At 37.7% G+C, this 22,195-nt stretch overlaps 1 protein-coding gene across 3 annotated transcripts in view; it reads right to left on the bottom strand.

The window, feature by feature from the left end:
- The window catches only part of NR5A2 (nuclear receptor subfamily 5 group A member 2), an 82,415-nt gene that overhangs the window by 21,947 nt on the left and 38,273 nt on the right, over positions 1-22,195 (bottom strand). For all 3 annotated transcript variants that reach the window (XM_057364246.1, XM_057364247.1, XM_057364249.1), the window contains 2 exons: positions 10,843-10,962; positions 1,677-1,824 (listed from right to left, as the gene is read on the bottom strand). In XM_057364246.1, coding sequence (XP_057220229.1) covers positions 1,677-1,824; positions 10,843-10,962 — 268 coding nt within the window. The remainder of the gene's footprint in view (positions 1-1,676; positions 1,825-10,842; positions 10,963-22,195) is intronic.

The following is a 22,195-nucleotide window of genomic DNA, read 5'->3' as shown; positions in this document are numbered from 1 at the left end:
AATAAAAAGCCACCTAAATGTGAGAATTTTCCAACTGCACTTCACTTATTCAGCTAATTTACAATGTTTTTGAACTGACATGAATTCTCTAAATATTTTATCAGAAGAAAGCTACAGGCTCTATTTGTGCCACTGTATAATGACTGAAAAACCTACTTATTAGGAATTAGGAAATATGAATTCTTATTATCCATCAGATTAATTCATAAAACATAATTTCAGCAGCAGATGGTTTGCTTTTGCTTTTCTGAATCTATGATATTCAAGCAATGAAGCCCTGAATACAAAATGTTAATAGTTACCAAGGAAATCCATCATYTCTTCCTAGGATTCAAAATGGACATACCTCAGAATGATCAATTCTGTTAGCATCATTCTAATTTCATTCTACTTTTTAAAGTAATTCTTTTCCATCTTCTGCATGTTCTGTGTCTGCACCTCTGAAATATTGGTCTTTAATGGTCCCTGCATTTAAAGGGAGCTTTATCTAAAATTTTCTCAAGGAAGTTCAAATTCTGTAACACCTAGGAAGGACATATTTAACACTGTAATTGAGGTCTACACTGTAACTGAAACTGTTCCTTTTAGTTTACTTGTGACTATATTACAGTAATTTGTTTTTAGAATTTTATTCCTTTACAGAATATTTTTAAACTGAAAATTAAAGGAAAGCATTACTAAATGCCACCACTGCWAACATTTCTTTCATTGTTGACCTTGGGTCACCTCTTCACTCTTCTTTGTAGACAAAAACACCTTTTCAGTAAAACAGGAAATGCTATGGAGGTATGGCTGAGTCTGACCTTAYTTATGTTTTTAAGTCTCTCCTTTCAACTGTCTGCCAGAAAAAAAAATCACTTGGGCAAAGTTCATTTAGACCAGCTTTACAACAAAGTGTAAACTTGAAACAGAGGACAGGCAGAAAAATCTCTTCCCATGAAGTCAATAGGAATCCATCTCCCTAAGATCTTTTTTATTCTTGGCACCAGTGATTTTTCTTGACTGATTTATTGGAGGGCACTAGTTTAACTAATTTGTCTTGCATAGGTATCTTTCCMATTCTGTCCTCTCCACTAGTACACAGCAATCTTCCCTTTAAAGGTTATTCCTAACCTGATCTGTCATAAAGCCATTATCATTAATTTGCGCTTTAGGAGTTCCTTTCACTTTCTAAAAACTATGAGATACATTTCTGATTTATGGGTTACAGTGTGACAGCCATCATATGCAAAGAAGATTGTTTATACTTACCACAGATGCCTTTGAATAAGAGGGAAATTTCAACCATATCCCCACTCCATCTGCTTTACATAATTGTATTCAATATCATAGAAGAACATGGCCATCTGTATTTTCCACTGTTCTCTGGGATATCGAATAGAATTTTATCTTTGTTCTGGCAAGTTCAGTAATCACATAGCAAATACAGAAGGTTTATAAAACTCCATTAAATTCCATAGGTTTTAGGAGGCATTTCCATGGAAACATACTTTTAATCCTTATACATAATTTCTCTGCAACTGATAATTAAAAAAAAATCTCAGATTACTGTGAACCTCATTAAATATACTTCAAAATCATGTGTTTAATGAAAAATTTAAGAAAAGCAAAGTATTTTTGATGTTTTTAGAAAATAAGAATAAGACCATTAAGTATGAAGTTCAGAGTGTACCTACCTAAACTAAACAGCACCAGGAATTTGAGACAGACAAATTCTCGTAGATCAAACTGTAGAGAACGAAGCTTTGCTACCAGTTCTTGTGCATGGCTCATAAGATTGTTGAGGGTGGCTCCAGCTTGGGATGCTATTACGGAATAATCCACCTGTAAGAGAGAATTTTATTCCTGTCTGGCTGTCACGTCCAAACTTTAGGATGTTTCAGGCAATAATATACAACAGGGATATTCCTGGATATAGAAATCATTCTCAATTTAATGATGTTAGCAAGTCAAGATGATTTTATATACTAACCAATTTTAACATGATATATATAACAACATATATTGAAAATAACATTAAACCATATATCTTAATGTTATGTCACATCACTCTGAGTGCTGGTTTGTCTGCATTAGCTTTTTTTAGAAGCTTTATTACAAAACTGCTTTTGACACTCGTAGCTGCCCCCATCTCTCTTTTACTCACTTGATGTCTCCTGTTCTCATTGTAATTGTATGGTCCTGAGAAGTATGACTGGTGAAGTGAGCTCCAGAGGGACACAGCAATATTCATGGGAAACAGTCCTGTGTCCAGAACTTGGCCAGAAACAACTATTCAAGCCCAGAAAATGTCGGTGTATTCCCACAGGAAACAGAGGTATTGTGTGGGTGGTTTCTGTTCTCTTCAGCCACACAAAATCCCTGTATTTGTTGGAGTTGATTYGAGCTCAGTTCTTGTGGCAAGTGCTGCTGTGCTGGGGAAGGAGGGCTGGCAGGTGTGTGACAGCACAGCTRCCCTCACATTGTCCCTGCAGCGACCAACCACAGCGCCCAGAGCTCCCTCCCTGGGGCAGAGGAACAAGTGGGGCTGCTCTGGGGTCTGCTGCCCCTTGTTCTCAGGGCAGGCTGACATGCAAGGAGCTTTCTGAGTGACACTTGTATAGAGAGATCAAAATTGGAATTATACACTTATTAAGAAAGGGAATATTCACAGGCACGTGATAGTTTATCTCTTATGCATAATTCTTGCTATAGATGCATTTATACGTATTTCTTTATGTATATACATATATATAAATAATAAAAAATAAAGTAGCATACCTCAGATAATTTTTACTCAAAGATCAGTTTAATGCAGTAACATGATTCTACTACTTTGTGTTGAGAAACTGGTCACATGTAAATATGAAATTTCATAACTTAATTTCCCTTTTGTAGTTGCTAAAAGGAGGGGAAAAGCTCAAAATCCCTTACTGAGCTTCCAATTTGTGGGGAAAATATGCTACTCACTTCATAATAAGAAGTTAAGATGTCTGAATGTCAAGAATATCAGTGGCCTTAGTGCAGCGATTATGCCATAATGGAAAAACCCAGAAGATGCCTGGATCTCCCAGCATCCCTCTACTGGAGAGCTCTCAGGCAACCTGCTCCTCTTTCAGGTGCATTTAATATTTGCAGCACCAGCAGATTTGTCTGGGAGGCAAGTCCTCATCTGCCACTCACCAGGAACAGGCTGTATTAAATTTTTATATTTATTGACATTTCATTACCATAATTGACTGCAGTTGGTTCTCTAGTAGAAGGCACAGGGCTGCCTCCTAAGCAGGAGAATTGGTCCCTTGAGTAGGATTTGCAATTAAAAACAACGCAGAATGGATTTTTTTTTTAATTGTGTAAATATGATGAGTTGAATTTTCAGCTTTAACTAGAGAATAGTAGGTGTGCAGAAGGCTTTTTTCAAGAGTGAGCAAAATTATGAGTCAGTGGAAAGACGACCCCCAAAGGTGTCAATCAGTTTATACAAAAGCAACTGTGCATGAAAAAGCCTCAGTTAATGTCTATTCTGAAAAAAATGGTCACATTAAAGACTACACTGTTCTGCTTGCTTGGTCCTGTATGCAGAAATTGATACTAAAAGGTGTATTAATTCTTTTACCTTCCAATTCATGATTAAAAGCACTTTTAAAAGACAAAGRTTAAACCAGTTTGGATTTTCTGCAAAATGCTCAATTGCATACTGAAGTCTTAGCATTTGCTTTATATTGTATATTTTACTTCATACTGTATATTGATTTCATTTGGTAAAATCAAATCCAGAACTGTGGCATCCCAGATAATACTACTACATTTCATATTGATTTTGATGTTGAAGGTGTTGTCTGGCATTTTTGAAAACAGGAGCTTTGGCAAAGCTTCCACATAACCTAATTTGGAATTAAAATGATGGGCTGAAGTTATGGCTGCACAAAGAGAAGTGTGARTTCCTCCTGTACCCTGGGCTAAATAAATGCTGTGGCTGATGGCCAAAAATACAGGGAACACCTGTGGTTTCTTTGTTTTGCAAGTGGTGTCTCATGGTAATGAATGATTTTTGAAGACAAATCCCTGGTTTTACTGAGCTCAGATAGCAATTCTGATAGAATCAGGCAGTGGCTTCTGTTATCAACTCCTCTCTATGCCTACAAAACAATCTAACACTTAATTGTGGAATTAAGTTCCTTTTTTCCTTCTAAACTTAAGCAGTGTTTGATTTCTAAAATATGAACGTGGTATGTAGAAACATAGTGTGGAACTGCAGCACCCCTTTTAATGCTTCAGCAAGCTTGAAATAGTCTCTAGAATATGATTAGAATGATTGTTAATGGCTGTTGCCAGGTACTGACCATCCCTGAATACCATTCCTTTCAGCCAGACAGGTACTGTACAAGTAAGGAATAAAGGCCCTGCTGTGGCTTTATATGATATATAATCAGACTGAGGCAGTTCAAGTTGGTGAAAGATTGGTTTCATATTTAATTTAGTAAATTAGACTACTGTGTGTTTGGGATACGAAGGCAGCTGCTGGTGCTCTAGGGGCTGCAGCCCTGGCCAGCACCTCTGGCTGCTGCTGGGGGTGCTCCCCCACTGCCCCCTCCTCGGCTACAAACAGCYCTGAAAGCCTGGAGATGATCCACAGTGACCTGCCCTGGGTCATCGAGTCCTGACCCTGCTCTGAGGGTGGATGAGTCTCATCTCAGAAGCATGCATTCAGGACATAGCAAACAAGTTAATTTACCGTTGCAACCTTGSCGCTGTTTCCTGAAATATATATTTCAGTGGAAACTGCAGTGGTTATTAAACTCATTTTGAGCTTTTCATAGGATTTTTTTCATTAAAAACAGTATTTCTGTTATGTTTCTAAACAAATAAACATGGAAAATACTTGGAAAAGGTACTACATACAAAAATTGATGAAGTTTCAGCATGGACAAAACCCATAGATATGCTTGTACCTGCTGGTTATCAGGTTYGGATATATTAATTAAAATTGTGTTGACTTATGCAGCATAAGATGCTTGTCATTTTAACATGAGACACAATAATAGAAGATAATGAATTAAGTTGCCAGTGGCCCTTTCCCCTAGGATGATGTTATGGTGCTTGATAATTAACTATAATATGCAAATAGTAACACTCCAAAGTACTGCAGAGTACAATAGAATCCTTTTCTTTACCAAAATGTTATTATAAAATGTACTTTTGTGGTTATTTTATATAGACCAGAAATTATATGGAATCACTGCTGAGTTTGATATTCAGTAAACTTCATCAGAAGACAGAGCATCACTGGTAATTTTTTGGTAAATATCTGACATCTCATCAGGCTRTGGTAACTCAAACTGCTTCTTCAGGACCTTTGAACCCTGTAAGTTCATTTTATTACTCTCTTATCTTACACAAATTTCTGCTCTACTATTTTAAATCCTTTCCCACCAATGACTGCAGACTGGATGTGCTCACTTTGGATCCCATCACTATCACTGCTCCAACAGGCATTTGGAACAGACTGTTGGGACAGGTGCTTTCTTCAAACTGAGTCTCTGAACAACTTGTCYCTCAAGCTTAAAATCAGATATGGGATTTTACAAGAGTTTATGTTGATAAATTAGTACACTGGCATGGGACTTGTTTGGAAGACTACCCGGCTTGAAGAAATGTTGCCAGACTTCAGGCAAATAACTTTTGTTTTCTTTATGGGAGCCATGTGTATGAAATACAAAAGAAATATATTTCCCATGAACGCAGCAGAGTTAGTGTGTAGGAAATGGAAAAGTTCTGGCATGCAAGGATTCATGTTGGTTGCTCTTTCCATGAATTTTTACTGGAACTGGAATTTTAGACTTAAAAGCATAATGCTATGATGGTTTCATGGCAACATAGCAAAGCACATGTAAATTGGGATTGGGTTGTTCACAGGTATGTCCACAGCTAATTGAAAGGCTTAAAATGTGTAATAAATATTTGGACAAACATGAATTCAGGGACTTCAYGGTTATAACTGAATTTTGGTGTTTTTTACCCAGTGTAAATGAGCACATCTAGTTCACCCCCAAGAAGCAGCCAGCATAATATCTTYGTATCTTCATAAGGCATGAGGCACTTTTAACAACTAGGACAACCGTATTTTGCTTTAGGCAGAAACTAAAGACTTAGACTAAGAAACTATGCAAGACAGCAAATACTATACTGAGTAGCAAAATAATGATTATTGACCCCATTTGTATCTACCTTGAATCAAATCCTGGGTTTATTTGCTCATGTAAGGACTTCTAGATGTGGCCCTCAAACRCCAATGCCTTTTTTGTGCCTGCTACAACTATGAAGCCTCTGTGACTACAACCACAAATCTAATGGGAAAATGATGCCTCTTAATTTCCAAAAACATAACAAGTAATRGGTTTCCACTAGATATCCATGGCTTTCTATACCTTAGACCGGTGTATGTCGTTTGCAGTCACTCCTTCAACACTTTACTTTTTGTACTTCAGTGGTACTTCTGCAAGGGTCATTGTTCTTGATAACACCATCAAGATTTTGTGCTCTTTCTCTGGTGCTTCACTTTGGAATACAAATCCAGATGTAAAGATGCATTTGTGTGATGACTTCAAGTAAATCAATAGTTTCAACAGTCTCAAATCTGGGATTTAGAAACATTTTTGGATGGCCTTTTTAATTTGAAAGGCTTTGGCCAAACTCTGCTGAGGSAATGTTTGGCAACAATGAGTAGACTGTAGGTATGAACAAAAGGAGCAGATTTTGTCTGGCCAGGTGAGGCTACAATTCATATGTGGTGCATTGATTTGCAGGAAAATGCAGGAACAGCATAATGCAGAGCTTTAGTATCTACCCTGTGTGTGCTGGGGCTTGGAATCTGGCAGTGTGATGCTAGTAGGGAAGATACAGGAGGAAAATGCTCAGGTTGGAGGAATTAAAATTCTATAATTAGAAATGGTCTGTTAAAATTACATGCCACATGGCAAGCCTACAAAACTCAGCATGTGGAGAGCATATTGGCAATGATTTACAATTAACCACCACATTGCRAATCACTCCTTAGCTGTTTTCTATTATGAAATTTTGAGAGTTGTAAAATGCATTTGTGCTACTTTATTTCCTTTTGAAATGGTAATTGCTACTGCTGAGGGGCAGTACTTAGTGCAGAAAATGAAGTGTGCAGCACAGGGAGGAACTTGTTTCTGAGGAACTGCTGAGGAATTGTAATGATCTGAAAAAAGTGCTTTCTTGAAACACATGCACACAAAAGAGCTTCATTTATGAAACCCCAAATAAATAACAAAATAAAATAAAACACAGTCTTTTTTTATGCAAGGGCCAAAGCTTACTACTTTGTTGCTGACTGCACTTTTTCCCCGTTGAAGTGGGAACAGTGGATTGACACTGGGTAAAACTCATAAGCCAGTGGCTTAAGGGAAATGCAGATGTATGGAAATGTGATAGGAGTGCCCCAAAGTAATGGGTTTTGAGCCAGTGTGTTTGAAATTATCAAGTGTTCTTGTAACTACCGGCCCATTTTAGATACCTAGTATAGAACTGACGGGGATGGCCCTGGGGACCCGGATGAAGTTTGATTTTTGTGACTGAGGAACAGAGGCTGTGCAGTCTAAGTGGAGAGAGCAGGTATATTCTAATTAAATGATGGCGAGTTCCCCCCTTACAGCTTCTACCTTGATTGTGATTGTAAAAAGGACTGTGTTTATGAGTAGCTTTTATGGAGGGATATATTAAGGGAAGCGAGGAGTGAGGCTTTTCAGGTCTTAAATTTGCTAACTTGTGACAATAATCTTGATCTCTCAGGTAATAAAGTTGGCAATCCAACTCAGGTCCTCAATTTAAAGTTATTATCTTTGAAAGCTGGATGATTGACTGTAATTTTGCTCATAGTGCTTGTTGGTAGCAGAAATAAAAACATCTGCAGCACTTTTCATCAGAAGTGTCAGAGTGCTTTCCACACCTTAATCAACTAATTTTTATGAAATGGTGGCATGGTTTATCCCTGTCTCTTCTGTGGGAACCGAAAGGATCAGGACAGCGATCAGAAAGTATGCAGCACTTAGTGCACTAGCAAAGTCTCACAATGCCCAGGTGTAGAAGTGTGGCTTCCCAGAATTATTTTACAGTTTTTTACAGAGRATACAGACACAGTCATAATTATCCTTTCATAAATACRTCTGAACAGATGTTGYGTCTTAGAATGCAATAGTGCAAGTTAATRCTTCCAAGATGCTCCATCTTGACAYTTAGGAAAAGAGACAATTGTATTGGATCAACTCATCTTAAAAGTAACTCCCAACTGAGCTAGGATGTGAAAAGGCAGTGTACAGCAGCTGAAGCCAGGAATGGCTCTGGACAAGTAATGAAGAAGTACCATCCATGTCCACTGGCACGTAAGAGGTAATGTTAAAAAAAATGTTCAGCTATAGTTGAAACTTGCAATGGATGTCAAMTTTCTAGTCTGGGATAAACCAGGAAAATGTGGGACTGCTGCTGGATTCAGATGGTGATTTTGTGGCAGTAAGCAAAGAGCAGGCTTAGGTTCTCAGTGCCACCTTTGCTTCAGTCTTTCCTAACAAGATCTCCTGGGCTCTGTGAGTTGCATCAGGGCTCAAGGAGGAGAGTGATRAGCACTGGGTGTAAGCTGGAAAAAGCCAAGGGTTCATAGGAAAACTAARGAAGAACTTTCTCCCCATGGGGAGAATGAAACTGGGACAAAGGAGGGGCATTACGRGTAGATTTCAGAAACAGCAGCCAGAGCCTGTGTAATTTCTTCAGGTCTAATGTCTCCCTATTTCTCAAAGAGAATCTGTGGAACATCTATGGGAGTATGTTCTGCAGCTGTTCTGTTAGSAATTGGAAATGGGAAATGGGRAAAAGGACTGACTGTAGAGCAACAGAGTTCTAGTAATATGGCTTCTGCTCTCAGCCTAAGTGCAAAGAGGAAAATAGAGAAGGTGATGGGAGACTCTGGTGTTGCTTGCACCAACTTAAAAAGTACAAASTTTGGCATAGGAAAGGAAATTTGGTTTAAGAAGGATGTATTAAAACTATTTTACAAACGTGGGCAAAAATGGATGCAGTCATTTCAATGGAGCCAGATTTTAACCTATWTGGAGACTGCCTGGAAATACAGAACTCCCAAACCCAGCTGCTGATTTGCAAGCTGGGTACATTAATAGCTGGGTACATAAGTACATTAATAAGCATCCTGCTACCTGTTGTCCAACAGTGAAGAAACGCTCTGCTTTGCCTTGAGATCATGTACAGCTGGGTTTTTTATTTTCAAGAAAGATAAAAATGGCTTATGAGGTAAAAATTATTACTGTGGGAAAATGGGGACAATGGCTAGAATTTAAGGGTAGTTAGATRTCTCTAATGATTTCAGTGGGATTTAGGCACTCAGTACCTTTSTAAACTAGCTAATCACATAACAAAGAGACACTAATTTAGCAGTTCTCTCAGGAACAGAAACTTGTCAATATACTTATAGCTTTGTAAACACAGGAACAAGCAAGCATCCTRTGTGGTAAATGAAATAATTGCCAGTAAAATTGTCTTTTTCAGAGGATGAAGTGGGAAGGGAATCAGTCATTTTCTCAATAGCACCCATATAAATCAAGACTAAGGCAACTAAACTAGCTTTTGCTGATATAATTAAGGASTGCAATGATATCTGAGGTAGGTAGTGACTTGCCACAAAGTGCAGGAGTCAGTTCCATAGCTAGAATTTGAATTTTCSTAATTCCTTTCTTGGACAAGGCAATAATTTCTCCCTTCTACTGTAGACCTCTTAATCATAAATGCAAACAGAAGRATCAGAATCCTTATTCTTATAAATGTTTGTTTTAGTCATAAGAAATGACTGCAGCTTTAAAATTATAGCTCAAGCTGTAAGCAGATTCCACAACGTGCAGACACAAATGGTGTAGCACCGAAAAAGGAGCTCTTTCCCAGGTGTGTATAAATTGAGGCAGTTCAGTTTGCAGCTACTTAAATACCAAAGAGCTGTCATTTGTTTTCACTTCAAGTCAGAAACATAATGTACAGGCACACTTTGCTTTGAAACTGCCTTTTCTTTATTTCTGTTAAAAGCAGAATAACAATCTTAGGAATAAAGTTCTTGTTTTACTGTCAAGTTCCTWATGCTTTGGAAAGTATAACAGAGACAAAACTTTCTTTTGTGTTTTCTCACAGTTTTCCTAATATTTYCTACATTAGAGATCTTGCATTTTGGGAGATGCATGTATCTGACACATGAAAAAAATGAACCACTGAAAAACTGCCCCACTGCAGGGTGCATACCCTGAGACAGTTTCTGGGACAATACCTGCTTTCATAGCCTATGGACAGAATAATTTTCCTGAGATTAGATGTCTCAGCTGCTCAGTTTCTCACACATGTGCATAAGTGTCTAAAAGCAAGGTATTTCTGGGGTAGTAAGAAAGAGGTTCTCTAGATTTCTGACCCCGCTGGTGCTTCTTTTCAGTAAATCACACATCTGAAGGGAGGRAAAGCTATACTTGCTTAAACCTAAAGCATTCAGTATGGAAGTGTTGTCAGAAACCATTTCAACCCCAAGGAAATACTACTCTTTGAGAAATACTTCTCATCTGCTATTTTTCAATAACTGAAGTATTTGAAAAGCAAAGTGTTTATGATTATATCTGTTTTTTTTAGGTTTATCTGTAATCAGCAGACTAGAAAAAGAGTGCACAAGTGATTTTACCTACAGTAGTTGTGGAGGACCTCTGAGAACAYAGGAGTGCTTCTGACCTAGTTAAACTCCTGCTATTATGTAAATTATTAYAAAAACAAGACATCCCTATTTCTCTCAGACCACATACTCACTTGTTGCCCAGTAACCAGAAGGATGGAGCCCTCTTTCCCATGTACCACTTGCCGGTAAATGTGATCTARAATTAAGAGTTCGCTCCAGCAGTTCTGAAGCAACTTCATTTGGTCATCAACCTGTAAAGGAAACACAAACATTGGTGACATTACTCTGGGAGTAAGTCTGACATCACACTATGGAGCCAGTTCTCCTTCACTCAGCTGGCTAACACCATGAGAACAGAGATGCTGTCTAGAATTCTTCATCCACAAAATTGCTATTCTCAACTGATTAAACAGAACACTGCTGTAACCTTTATCTGTATAGAATACTTACTCCTGATTACGGAAGCAGAACTATGGCATTGCCATGCAAGTAATATTAATTGTATATTTATGGCAATGGAATTTTATTTTTACTCAAAGCAAGAAGAGCAGGAAATAATGCTGATGTGAACTTTCTCATACTCCCATTTTTGAACCTCAGTTTCTGGAAATAATAAGGGATCTGCAGATTCACAAACATTATTGYTGCAACAGGCCTATGACAGACATAGGTCCCTCACAAAGAGAAAAGTGAAGAGAGATTAAAAATCTTTCTAAAAATGGCTGGTACTATGAAAAGAGGAGAACGCTTCTCAATGAGCGGAAGCTGAGCAGCTTTGGGTGTCACTGGTAGGGTAAGAAAGGGCAGTGTGTGAATCAGTGGTGAGCAGTGAGTCAGTGGTGAGCAGTGAGACACATCACTGAGTGTATTTGGGGATAGAAAGAACATAGTGGGCACCCAGCACAAGGAGCCTACATGAAGATTTTCTTAAGTTACTTGGATTGTACATTTTAGAGGACAATGAAATGTATCCCTAAACTGACTCTAAATGCAACTGGACTGCATTCAGATTTCTTCACATAGAGACTGAAACATAATTAGGATTTCTATGGAAATGGGAGGAAGAAAAAAAATCACAAATTAGTGGAAGGTAGACTGTGAAATGAAGTAATGGTAAGCATCGGTGTACTTTGAACCTATTCTTACTGAGCTTACTGATTTCTTTTTAAAATCAAACAAATTCTTTGACTTTAAATGGGTGCCCTGAAAGAGTTGAGAGATGCATACGGTAGCGTTGCTGCAATTCCGTGTGGTAATTGCACCTATCTAGTTGAAAGGACTCTAAGAACCTGCATAGATAGCAACTGCTAAACATTAAAAATACTATCAATCAGGATAAGTAAAACATAAATAAGCATATTTTGAGTGGAGAAATATCAAGAATTTCTGAGACATGGAACTATTACAATTGTTTTTCAGGGGTTCTAGTTTCAATTGCTTTAGAACTAGATTTTGTCATACACAGGAAACCACACTACAAGGAGTAATCCTACATGAGCTGAGTTAAATAATGCAGTAGATGTATTCAAGTTTTATCAAATATGACCTAATGAATTTTACAAMTTTATTTGTTCAGGCTTGTTTTCTGGTTGTGTAGTAGAGAAGGAAGCAACATTTCTTACAAGCAGATTTTTGTAATGTCACCTGTGAAAGTTCCCTACTATTGTCTCCCTCTTTCCTAGGGAAAGCCACATAGCTCAGACTTTAACCTCTGAAACACTGAAATCTTTGCCTCTTCCCTTCATCTTAACTTCCTCTCAGCTTTCAAAGGCACAAGAGCCTGTGTTCAGCAGTTCATGTTGTCCCACACAGATAGACAATAAGGCTGATTTGGTGTTAAAAATCTCTTCCTCTGCCCACACCATGTATTTGACTACAAAACCATTTCAACCAAATTATTTGTTGGCTCAAGAGAGGACAGTAAATTACAACATTGATACACTTGGGCTATGCTAAAATTAATTATTTGAAAAAAAACTTTGAAATGTACAGAATCTGGTACTTTTGCTTTTGAYTCTTCTTCGATCATTTTCTCCTCTGAACAAAAAGGTGTCGGAAAAATCACAAAAATCAAAGAAATCATGCTAACATGATAATGTCATCCAAATTACCATTTCACACAAAGCTATCACAACTTATATCTGAAGAAAACAAATTGTGAGAGTTTAAACCTGCAGCATCTGTGTGTAACACCTAATACCTGAATAAGAGGTCAAGAATTTGACTGTACTATAAATGACTATTTATTCAGTGTAAGCCAGCTGTCTCAGCCACAGGCTTTTGAAAACAAACTGCACTTGACAGGTCTGGCTTTCTGAACATACCAACAGCCGCCAGTCCACAATCAAAGCTTGCTTCCCAAGCTTTATCCTATCATTACCGAGCCAGTGCTGTGAGAACAGTGTGAGATGGCAAAATCACAAAAACATCGTTTTGCACATAGTCTGTTCCTGCTGTTTTGCAAGACTTACAAAACTAGCACAGCAAACATCTGCTAGTGGTTCACAAAATCGACTCCTCTGTGTTCACAGTAAGTGAAAGCCCATAAAATGGATAGCATGAACAGCACTATACACATCCCAAACACACTCACAGCAAGTGAAAGCCCATAAAATGGATAGCATGAACAGCCCTATACACATCTCAAACACTGTGTTGCCTGCTGAAGACTATTAGATCCAGCTGCTTCTGCCATTTTAAGAAAGTTGGTGCAGCAGCAGAATATTTCCCACTTTGCCCTCAGAAGAAAGAGGCATGATTTTGATGAGGATTGTGTATTACTAAAAGGTAGGACAAATGACCAGGTCCAACCTACTTCTGAAAGACATGTAGAGGAGGAAAAGCACTTGGATCGCATTAAACAAAACCAGTAATGCACCATTTCTTATGTTAGAATGAGCTGGTGAAGTTTATGACATGTGCCAGAACACAAACACCTTTGTGTTCTGTGCCACATTGATAAATGAGTTGCAGAAACATATTATCCGTCAAAATGAGAAAATCAGCCTTTGACCGAAACAATTTCGTGGCTTAAACTGAATGTGCCTTAAACTGATCCTGAAGGCAAAGAGACATAAGTTTGGTTCTGAAGAGGAAAGTCCTCTGCAGAAAAATCCTCCTGTAGCTTTCAGTCTTCTGACTCCAAGGCCAGAGCAGGCTGCTCAGCCATTAACAGCGTAAGCAGGAGAAAAGGTAAGATTCTGTCAGCAAGATAGTTGAGAGTTCAGCCTGKGACTAGACATAATCAAAAACATTTTCAATTGTGGCATACAATGAAATAGAACATGATCACAAGATTACACTACTGGCTAAATTTTGAGAGTTTTTTCAGTTTGTGGAGATCTTTAAGAGTATAATCAATGTTTTAACATCCACAAGAAAATCATTCCTGTTGTTCTAATTACTAGTAATGCTTATAAATAAAAGTTAAGCATCATATGGCCAATACCCCCTGCTACAAGAGCACTCCCCAAATCTGCAGCTGCTCCCTGCCATGGCAGAGCACTGACACAGGGATGATGTAACCCAGCCTTACCTAAGCAAGCTGTCAAACAAGATACCCATTTGACAGCTATGGAGCCTCAAGCAAAAACATGAGTGAATACTGTTAAATTTAGGTCCTCTTTGGCCAGCAGCATTCAGATGAAGACACAGCAGTGAGGACAGCTTAACTGGAAATTGTTGCTGAAGAAGTGACTATTAAAGAAAGACGTGGAGGAAGGTAATGAAGGGTCTGTGACTCAAAAGAAACAGTAGATAAATTCCAGCATGTAGGGTGGCATGAAAGAGGAAAAATGCTACAAATATGAAATGAGTAAAACATCACACGTGTAAAGCTGCTATGAAGTGACGATGGAAGGAGGTGGCTTGAAAGGAATGGAATGGGGAGGCAGTGTGGTGGGAGACCAAGGGGAGCTGGACATTGGATAAAACCTTGTAGGTGAGGAGGATCAGATGCAGAGTTAGAGACTTTGTATGACAGCAAATGATGCAGCTGGGGCAGACAAGGAGCAAGTACTGTGTGTTGGAAAAGCAGAGGATAGTGGCTGTCAGCAGCACAGGTGTGGTATTGTTCATCTCACAGTGAAYTTGATTCTGCTAAGTGTCTCAATACAGGTTTGAACACAGAATTCTGTGATGGTGTGTCTGAGTTCCTGCATTGCCAGCTGGAATTATAAGGTGACTTTAAATAATTTTTTTCTGAACTTTACATTAACAAGGATTGGAAAACAGGCATGCATAAGAATACATTTAGATGCATCTATTAGTTTGCAACATTTATCTTGCCAATATAATGCAAGCCACATAGAATATTTGCAGGAGTGGAGGAAATAGATTCTCAGTTTGAAGTGTAGAAGTCTAACCCTGAGCACTGTGGTGACACACAATCTCTTGGCAGGAGAAAAAGATGGGAATTGGAGTGTGACATCTGCCTGCTAAATCCTGGCCCCCCTCAGCTRGGCCCTAAGCTTTTGATGTGAGATTCAGTGGAAGTTTGTAAGTCTTGCTGAGGCCTCTATTAACACTGAAATACACAATCACACCTTATCAATTGTAGTTAAAGGAAGGACTTATCTCAGAAATGCTGGTTACTCATCTGAAAAACTATTTGTGCTGATGTTATAGATGAGGAAGGCTAGTGTGACACAAGAGTAGTATTGTTGTAGAGTGTATGCTTCCCACAGCACAGAACGTTAATCATTATAAACCTTTGTTTTCTCTGGAAAACAACATTGAAATTGCCAAACAGTAAAATGAAGAATAATGTGTATGCTTTGYTGAAATTCACCTTAATCTTATCAAAACCACACTGTTGCTTTCTTTTAGCTAAGTGTTTCACAATATTTCACATACTGTAACCAACAACTGCAGATTTATTATGATTTTTCTTCTGAAGAGGTATTTTCAGCCTATCATTTGATGAATTACCTGTTAAAAWTTTCAGGGTCATGGGTTTTTTTGTGTTGCTCCAAGTTAAATATTTTCCTTATAATTATTGCTTCAGATTCAGTTAAACAATGCGCTCACCTTTTACCCAGTTTACACATCCCTTTCTCAGAAGYTGGAGAATCCTTTTTCATCTCTGCTCATTTACACCAACTTGCCACTGTAGCTTTGGGCTTTTCTGCTACTAAAAATTTAGAAGGGTATCTAATGATTAAAAAAAATATGATAATTGAAATTTATGTGATAAAACGGTGCTGGATTCAGCTGAATTGTTTTTACTTATGCTTCTAAGAGGGAATGCAAATATGGAATAATATGAAGCATTCATCTCATAGTGCCGCCTTTAAATTCTACGGCCATTGAATAGCCATTTCCTAGTGAACATGAAGTGATTAAACATCTGTCTGAACTGTTCAGCCTGAAGCATACAGGTTCAAGGAATGGTTGAACTTTCTTTCAAATGCATTTAGGAGATCACTCACAAGTCATCGCAGACATATAGTTTGAGTTGTTACTCCATTTTCGTATGCTATAGTGATGCAAATCACCTCAAATCAAAGTTTTATAAGACAAGTGCACTCCAGAGGCTATTTTTTACTCCTGAATGCATGCATGGTTTCCAAATYATTATATAGGTAGGGAAGGATTTGGGCTCTCCAGATGGGTTGYTGCTAACAGTGGGAAACCTCCTGTGCAAGGTTGCTGTCAAAAAGCAGCACGTAACAGCCAATGTGGTTTTAGAAGTGAGTGCACATAACTTTCAGAATCAGTGAATGCCCTAATAAAATGTGATTACTACCTATAATCTCAGTAATAAAATGCTACAAAGTTCAAGGAGAAATGATTTAATATTAACYATGATTGTTCCAGCTCTTTACTAGAAACCTGTGTGTTATAAAAAATTTCTGGGTGAAGGCAGGAAGTGATCTTCACAAGTCTGTTTGGTTAAATGACTGTCCTGTTGCCATCTAGCTCTAGTGTGGAGGGAGTATAAATCTGTCCTATTTTGGTAGCATTTTACATTTGTTTTGATTTAAAAATGAAAMGAAATATAGAAATACTTCAGTGCGTGCCTTTCCCTTTGCATTTACATCATGTAAAGAGGCTGTTACACAAGTGCAGTTATACTTGGAATGTGCCTGTGTGTGTGTGCGCATACMTCTTCCTTCAGTAACTTCTGAATCCACCAGTCAGAGCCAGAATATTTCAACAGMAAGTTTTTCTGTTGAAGATACTAAGTTCCTATATGCTTTGTGTCAACCGTTATCCAGATAGAGAAAAGTGACTGGTGAATACCCTGCTGAAAGAAAGGCTAATGTGCTCACCCTTTATTCAACAGCAGGGAACTCAGAAAGAGGAAGAGAGAAGGACTAAAATGCTTCATTAACTTCCTGCTTATGGAACCATTAGCTTTTGGAATGTCAAACCACTTTGGAGTTTTTTGAAGSACATAGATAAAGAATTTATAGCATGAAGCAATGTTTGAGAAGTGCTACACTTTTTTATCCTTCTGAACTGTGGAGGGGTGAATGTGTGGTGCCCATGCCCTGYGGCATTGTGCTTAGCAAAGGCAGGCAGGGAGAGCGATGGCTTTGCTGCAGCTCCTCCACTCATGTGCCCCTGGACAGCTCCRTGTGAGATCACTGGGAAAGAAAGGATCAAAGCAGCACTGAGCAGCCATTTCCCAGCTTCAGTGGTGATCTTTCCAGAGAGTCAAAATACTTCAATAAAAAGCARCCTTGAGTATCAATTCACACTCAGTTTTCTTGGAGGAAAAGAACACACGGTGCCTGGGGCTGGGGGCCTCAGRTTGCTGAAGGAGTAAGGCAGCAGATGGTGATCCTATTAAAGAATGAGGTCTCTCTTATGGATCTTTGGACTCCATTTAGAGYATTCCCATCTATTTAGGAGAAGGTAAATGACAAATCTCATTTCTTCAAGCATCAGATGGAAAGGGCTGTTACAATAAACTTTGTGTGTGTATATATCTATTACATAGTGCATCAAATGCAACATAGCACTCCTATTTCTTCTGCTTTTCCTCACATTTATCTCTGTGCAAACTGCATGAAAATGACTTGGTATTTCACAGTCAGCATTATTTCAGATGAATTATAAATGTGTTTTTCTTAGTTTCTTTTTTGGATAGTTGTGGGTTTGTGCTTTTTTTTTTTTWTTTAACTGAAAATAAGAGAAATATTTCTTTTTAGTCCCAACTGAAAATTTTGCTTACAATGCAGTGTTTCTTGCCTCTCAAAGTGAATGCAAAGATGAGGAGAGKGGAAAATTAATTATTCTTGGCATCTGTTTCACAGGGTGAAGGAGGTTCCTTCTTTAGCCCTGGACCCATAGAATTTACCGTCAAAATCCTACTCCTGTGAGTATTTCTGCAGATGTTAGTACAGCCTAAGCTTATGCATAATTTGGTCTAGAATTTTAAAATAATTAGATAACACTGTGTTGTTTAAGTAGCAATTTTGCTACGAGAGCTGTGTTGGTCCCTTGAATTTTTCCCTGAAAATACATCTGTTTATTTGGATGTCAACAAACTAATGGCAAAATTGTGCTGGACCGCATTCTTAGCTCTTGACTTGCATGAATACAAATCCTTTGACTTCCATGTGAAATCAGAATTAGGCCCACCTGATTTATTGTTAGCCTTGCGGGTCTGATTTGCTTTTTAGGCTACACAATGATGTCCCCCAGGGAATCAGAAGACAAGACTGAGTCCAGTAAACTTTATGGTACTGCTTGTGAATTTATTCTTCATATAATCAATCAATAGTTTCACTCTATTGTAGAACAGCCGATTATTAAAGTCTTTGTGGTCTTCTCCAAGTCACACATATTTTAACATTATCTGAAAGGATTTCTAATATATAATGTTCCTTTCCTGTTTGATGATTAATTGCATAAATTATGATTTCATTTTTCTTATAGTTACGGTATTGTTCCAGCTGAAACTTATTCTAAGAGTCTACAGATAAACTTTKCCTCCTACATTAGCTCTCATTTGTAAACTTTCTTATATATCAGCAATACCAAATCTCAGCAGAGATCARTACAATATATGGGGTACATTCTTCTAGTATGAACTAAAGTTATTTTTGACAAAATAAATACTCTATAAAATTCAGTCAAGTAGGTATCACAGGGAAAATATATTTAACTTATGACACAAGACATGCTAATTTCAGAAAGACTCTTTAACATGGTAACAGGAGAGCAAAAGTGATCCCTCAACACACTTAGAGTCCCATTCTTTCAAGTGCTGCATGCCCCAGAACACTGTTTTTTGCATGAGCTTTTAACCAGACTTACTTAAATCAGCTCTCATTTAAATGAAACTGTGTGGTTACTCTTCTGTTTAACAGGGTTAGTGTTTATTTCCCATGCAGCTGTTAAGTGGGTGTGGAGTATGGGAAAAGGGCAAACTGTAAGAGAATATAATCTTACTCTCTTTTAACAGGCAACACCTACAAATGTTGGTTTGTGTAYACAGTGTGGGACTGTATTCACCATTACACTGATGGGAATATCTTCTGAAATAATATTCTGAAGTCATGACTAAAAAGAAATTAACATTAGAGCAATGTAAATGAGAGAACAGTTTTCCAGGTGAGTATTAGTGACAGTCAGGGTTGGACACTGACAAACCACACAAAGAATCTAATACATGTGGTTATCATCGTATCAGTAGTTTTTTATTTTAAATGTTCTTTATCTTTTGATTGCATAGTACTGCAGTATTTGTTTATATTTTACTTTTCATAGTCCTCTTAAAAGATTTGATGGACATCCAACAATATAAAGGCAGGTATTTCCTTCTGCCCATATTTTAATTAGGGAAACATAAGGGTCTAAAGTCTCCACACTGTACTGTGCTAAAACAGGACAGAGAATCACCTGCAAYGCACCTTTGACAATAGAGGTTGGAGTTACTGTGGAACACTGCACTTGCCGTACAAATGTATTCCACTGTGTTTTTCTCTCTTTTGTAGTAGAACAGCCAAAAAAAAAAAAANAAAAAAAAAAACCCAGCAAAATCAGTAACAAATCATGAGAAACAGTATCTTCAGTCAAGATGTGAAAGGAGACGGTATACTGATGAAGAAAAAATACAGAAATGTTGTCTTACATCCTGAGGGCTGCAGCAGTAACAGTAAGTCACTGGGGCAGAGATTAAATGAGAAAGGAGACCCAATGCTAACGGAGAAAATGAAAGAAAAATCAGCCTTATGAATGGGGGTTGTCATGTATTAAACCAGTATCCATCTGACTTGATAGAAAAAATTGCTTAAAAACACCACCAAAGGAAGCTGAAGCCATACAAGAAGGTTGTGGAGGTGTTGTGATGCATGATCCAACAAGGTACATGGGAATGATCCAAAACACTTACTACTTCTCTTTTTATTTTAAAAGGATTGCAAAAGGCTCTCAGCATGCAGCTACTACCATCTAGCTAAATCCTTTCAACTGGGAACACAGTCTTCAAAAAAAATTAGCTCCTCTCCCAACAGAGCCAAGTGTGACAGAGCAGACAGAGCCATACTATTAAAAATCACAGGAAGTCCTGATTGAATGAATGTTTAAGGAACAGGCAAGTGTGTATTAATTTTTTTTTCCATTCATCCTTTCATTTGGCTTTGTTTCATTTATTCCTACTTCCTGTTTCCTGTAGTCTAATTTGGAAATCTCTGAAGTATCATTAAAATAAGATCGTCACAACTCTGCCCAGATCCTATGTTGTCGTTATCACCACAGTTAGAATGAATATTAATGTTTAAAAGTATCTTGGAAAATGTTGGTTTTATTTGGGCTTTTCTGGTATATTGTTGAAAGGAACTTTTGCAGTACAAAACACAGAATGAGTACAAACCTTATAGGCAAAAAAGACCGTGGACTGTGACACAATCAGTCAACCTCTGACTTTCTCTGCTGTCACAGTTGGGCACAGTGTCCAAATTGTGAGACTCTGAATTGGGTTTCTACATGTTTGCATGCAATAGTAGATGAGCTGTGTGTTTAGGAAAGATGGAGAGAGTGTGTACATCTAATTTATTAGGTTTTTCTTAGCTCATTTCTGAATGACAGCAGGGATGATGAACAACAAAATCGGGCTGCTCTAATTACTTCTCGTTCATCCATGAATGCACCACACACCACAGTTGCTAGAGCTAAGTTTCAGTCAGACTGGGAGAGGTTTGGTCAATGGGCAAGAGCTTGCAATAAAAAAAATATTTTCCTAAAAAAGTCATTTTTGTATTACTTAAGTTCAAGTGTCTGGCAATCTACTGTTAATCTTGGTCTAAGTACCAGTTACTTTGGTTTGTAATTTTAGTATGAATTTTATTATTGAAGATTTAACATTACTAAAATATTAGTCTAACACCCAAATGTAAAGAGTTTTGTTGATTAATCCCAGATTTATCATAGTCTTAAGAAAGTAAATTGCATGACAACTCTAATAAGTTTTTCTGGGTTGAATTAGAACTTTTGAAAGTATATCTACCCAAGTCTGTATCCGGGCRATTTTCCTGGTACATAAAATAGCCTGAGTGATTTAAAAGTATAAATGAATGCAAGATTATACACATATTCAGCATTATGTCACTGACAGGTAATGGATTKAATTCTCTCTGGCTAATCTGCCTGAGGGTCCCTTTCTTTCAGAGTATAAGGTCTTTAGGGAAGGGACTGACTATTACTATCTTCAGGCAGGATCTGTTTATGTTACCACAAATCAAATAGCAGAAAAGGGTTGCATGACTGCATGTAGCATACATGGACACCTCTCTGTAAATAAAATTATCAGTCTTTCAATTCAAACTGCCAGCCTGCAAAATAAACTCAGAATGCCCAGTTAAATAATACAACAAGSTATTATTAGTGAAGCTCACTGTCTCCTTACATAAATATAACCATCAGCTTAACGACACCATGAGAATATTTAGCTCATTTTTGCACTGTGGCATAATCATATAAACCAACATTCTATGTAACTGTAAAATACCAATACCAATCGTTATGGTATTATGCAGTATCCTGAGCTTGCATGGTGTACARGAAATTCTTACATTATGAAAGTCTTCAAGACTGATTCCAGAATTCATATGCAGAAAGAAATGCAAAAATGCCTAGGTCTCAGCAAAATGCTTCTAAGACCCGGTCTTTACTTTTGTTGTTTTGTATCGGTAAAGCCTTTGATAAAGCTTTTTTTTTAATATATCCTAGCATAAGCCAACTTTTAAATTCAGCTTCTTGCGACACCTCCTTTTATATTTGCTCTTGCATGAGCACACACTGCACCAAAATCCAATATAGTGTATCAAATATATGCATTTTGCAAATATATGACTATTTGATAAATGGAGTTGAATCTGGGAGGGTTTTTTTGGTTACTTATAGCAAATGAAGAATGTGTAGGGTTTAGTTTTTAGCTCACATGTTGCATGCAAATTGCCTCTTTCTACAGTGCAATGTGCATATGAAGTTTTYTGAGATGTCTGAACTAGATTCACTGTAAGTACTTATCCA

Source organism: Malurus melanocephalus, unplaced genomic scaffold, assembly GCF_030028575.1.
Source record: "Malurus melanocephalus ecotype Western Australia unplaced genomic scaffold, MMel_1.1 scaffold_37, whole genome shotgun sequence".
Lineage (NCBI taxonomy): Eukaryota > Metazoa > Chordata > Aves > Passeriformes > Maluridae > Malurus > Malurus melanocephalus.
Note: the sequence above shows the minus strand (reverse complement) of the source record. Positions and strands in the feature narration are given on the sequence as shown.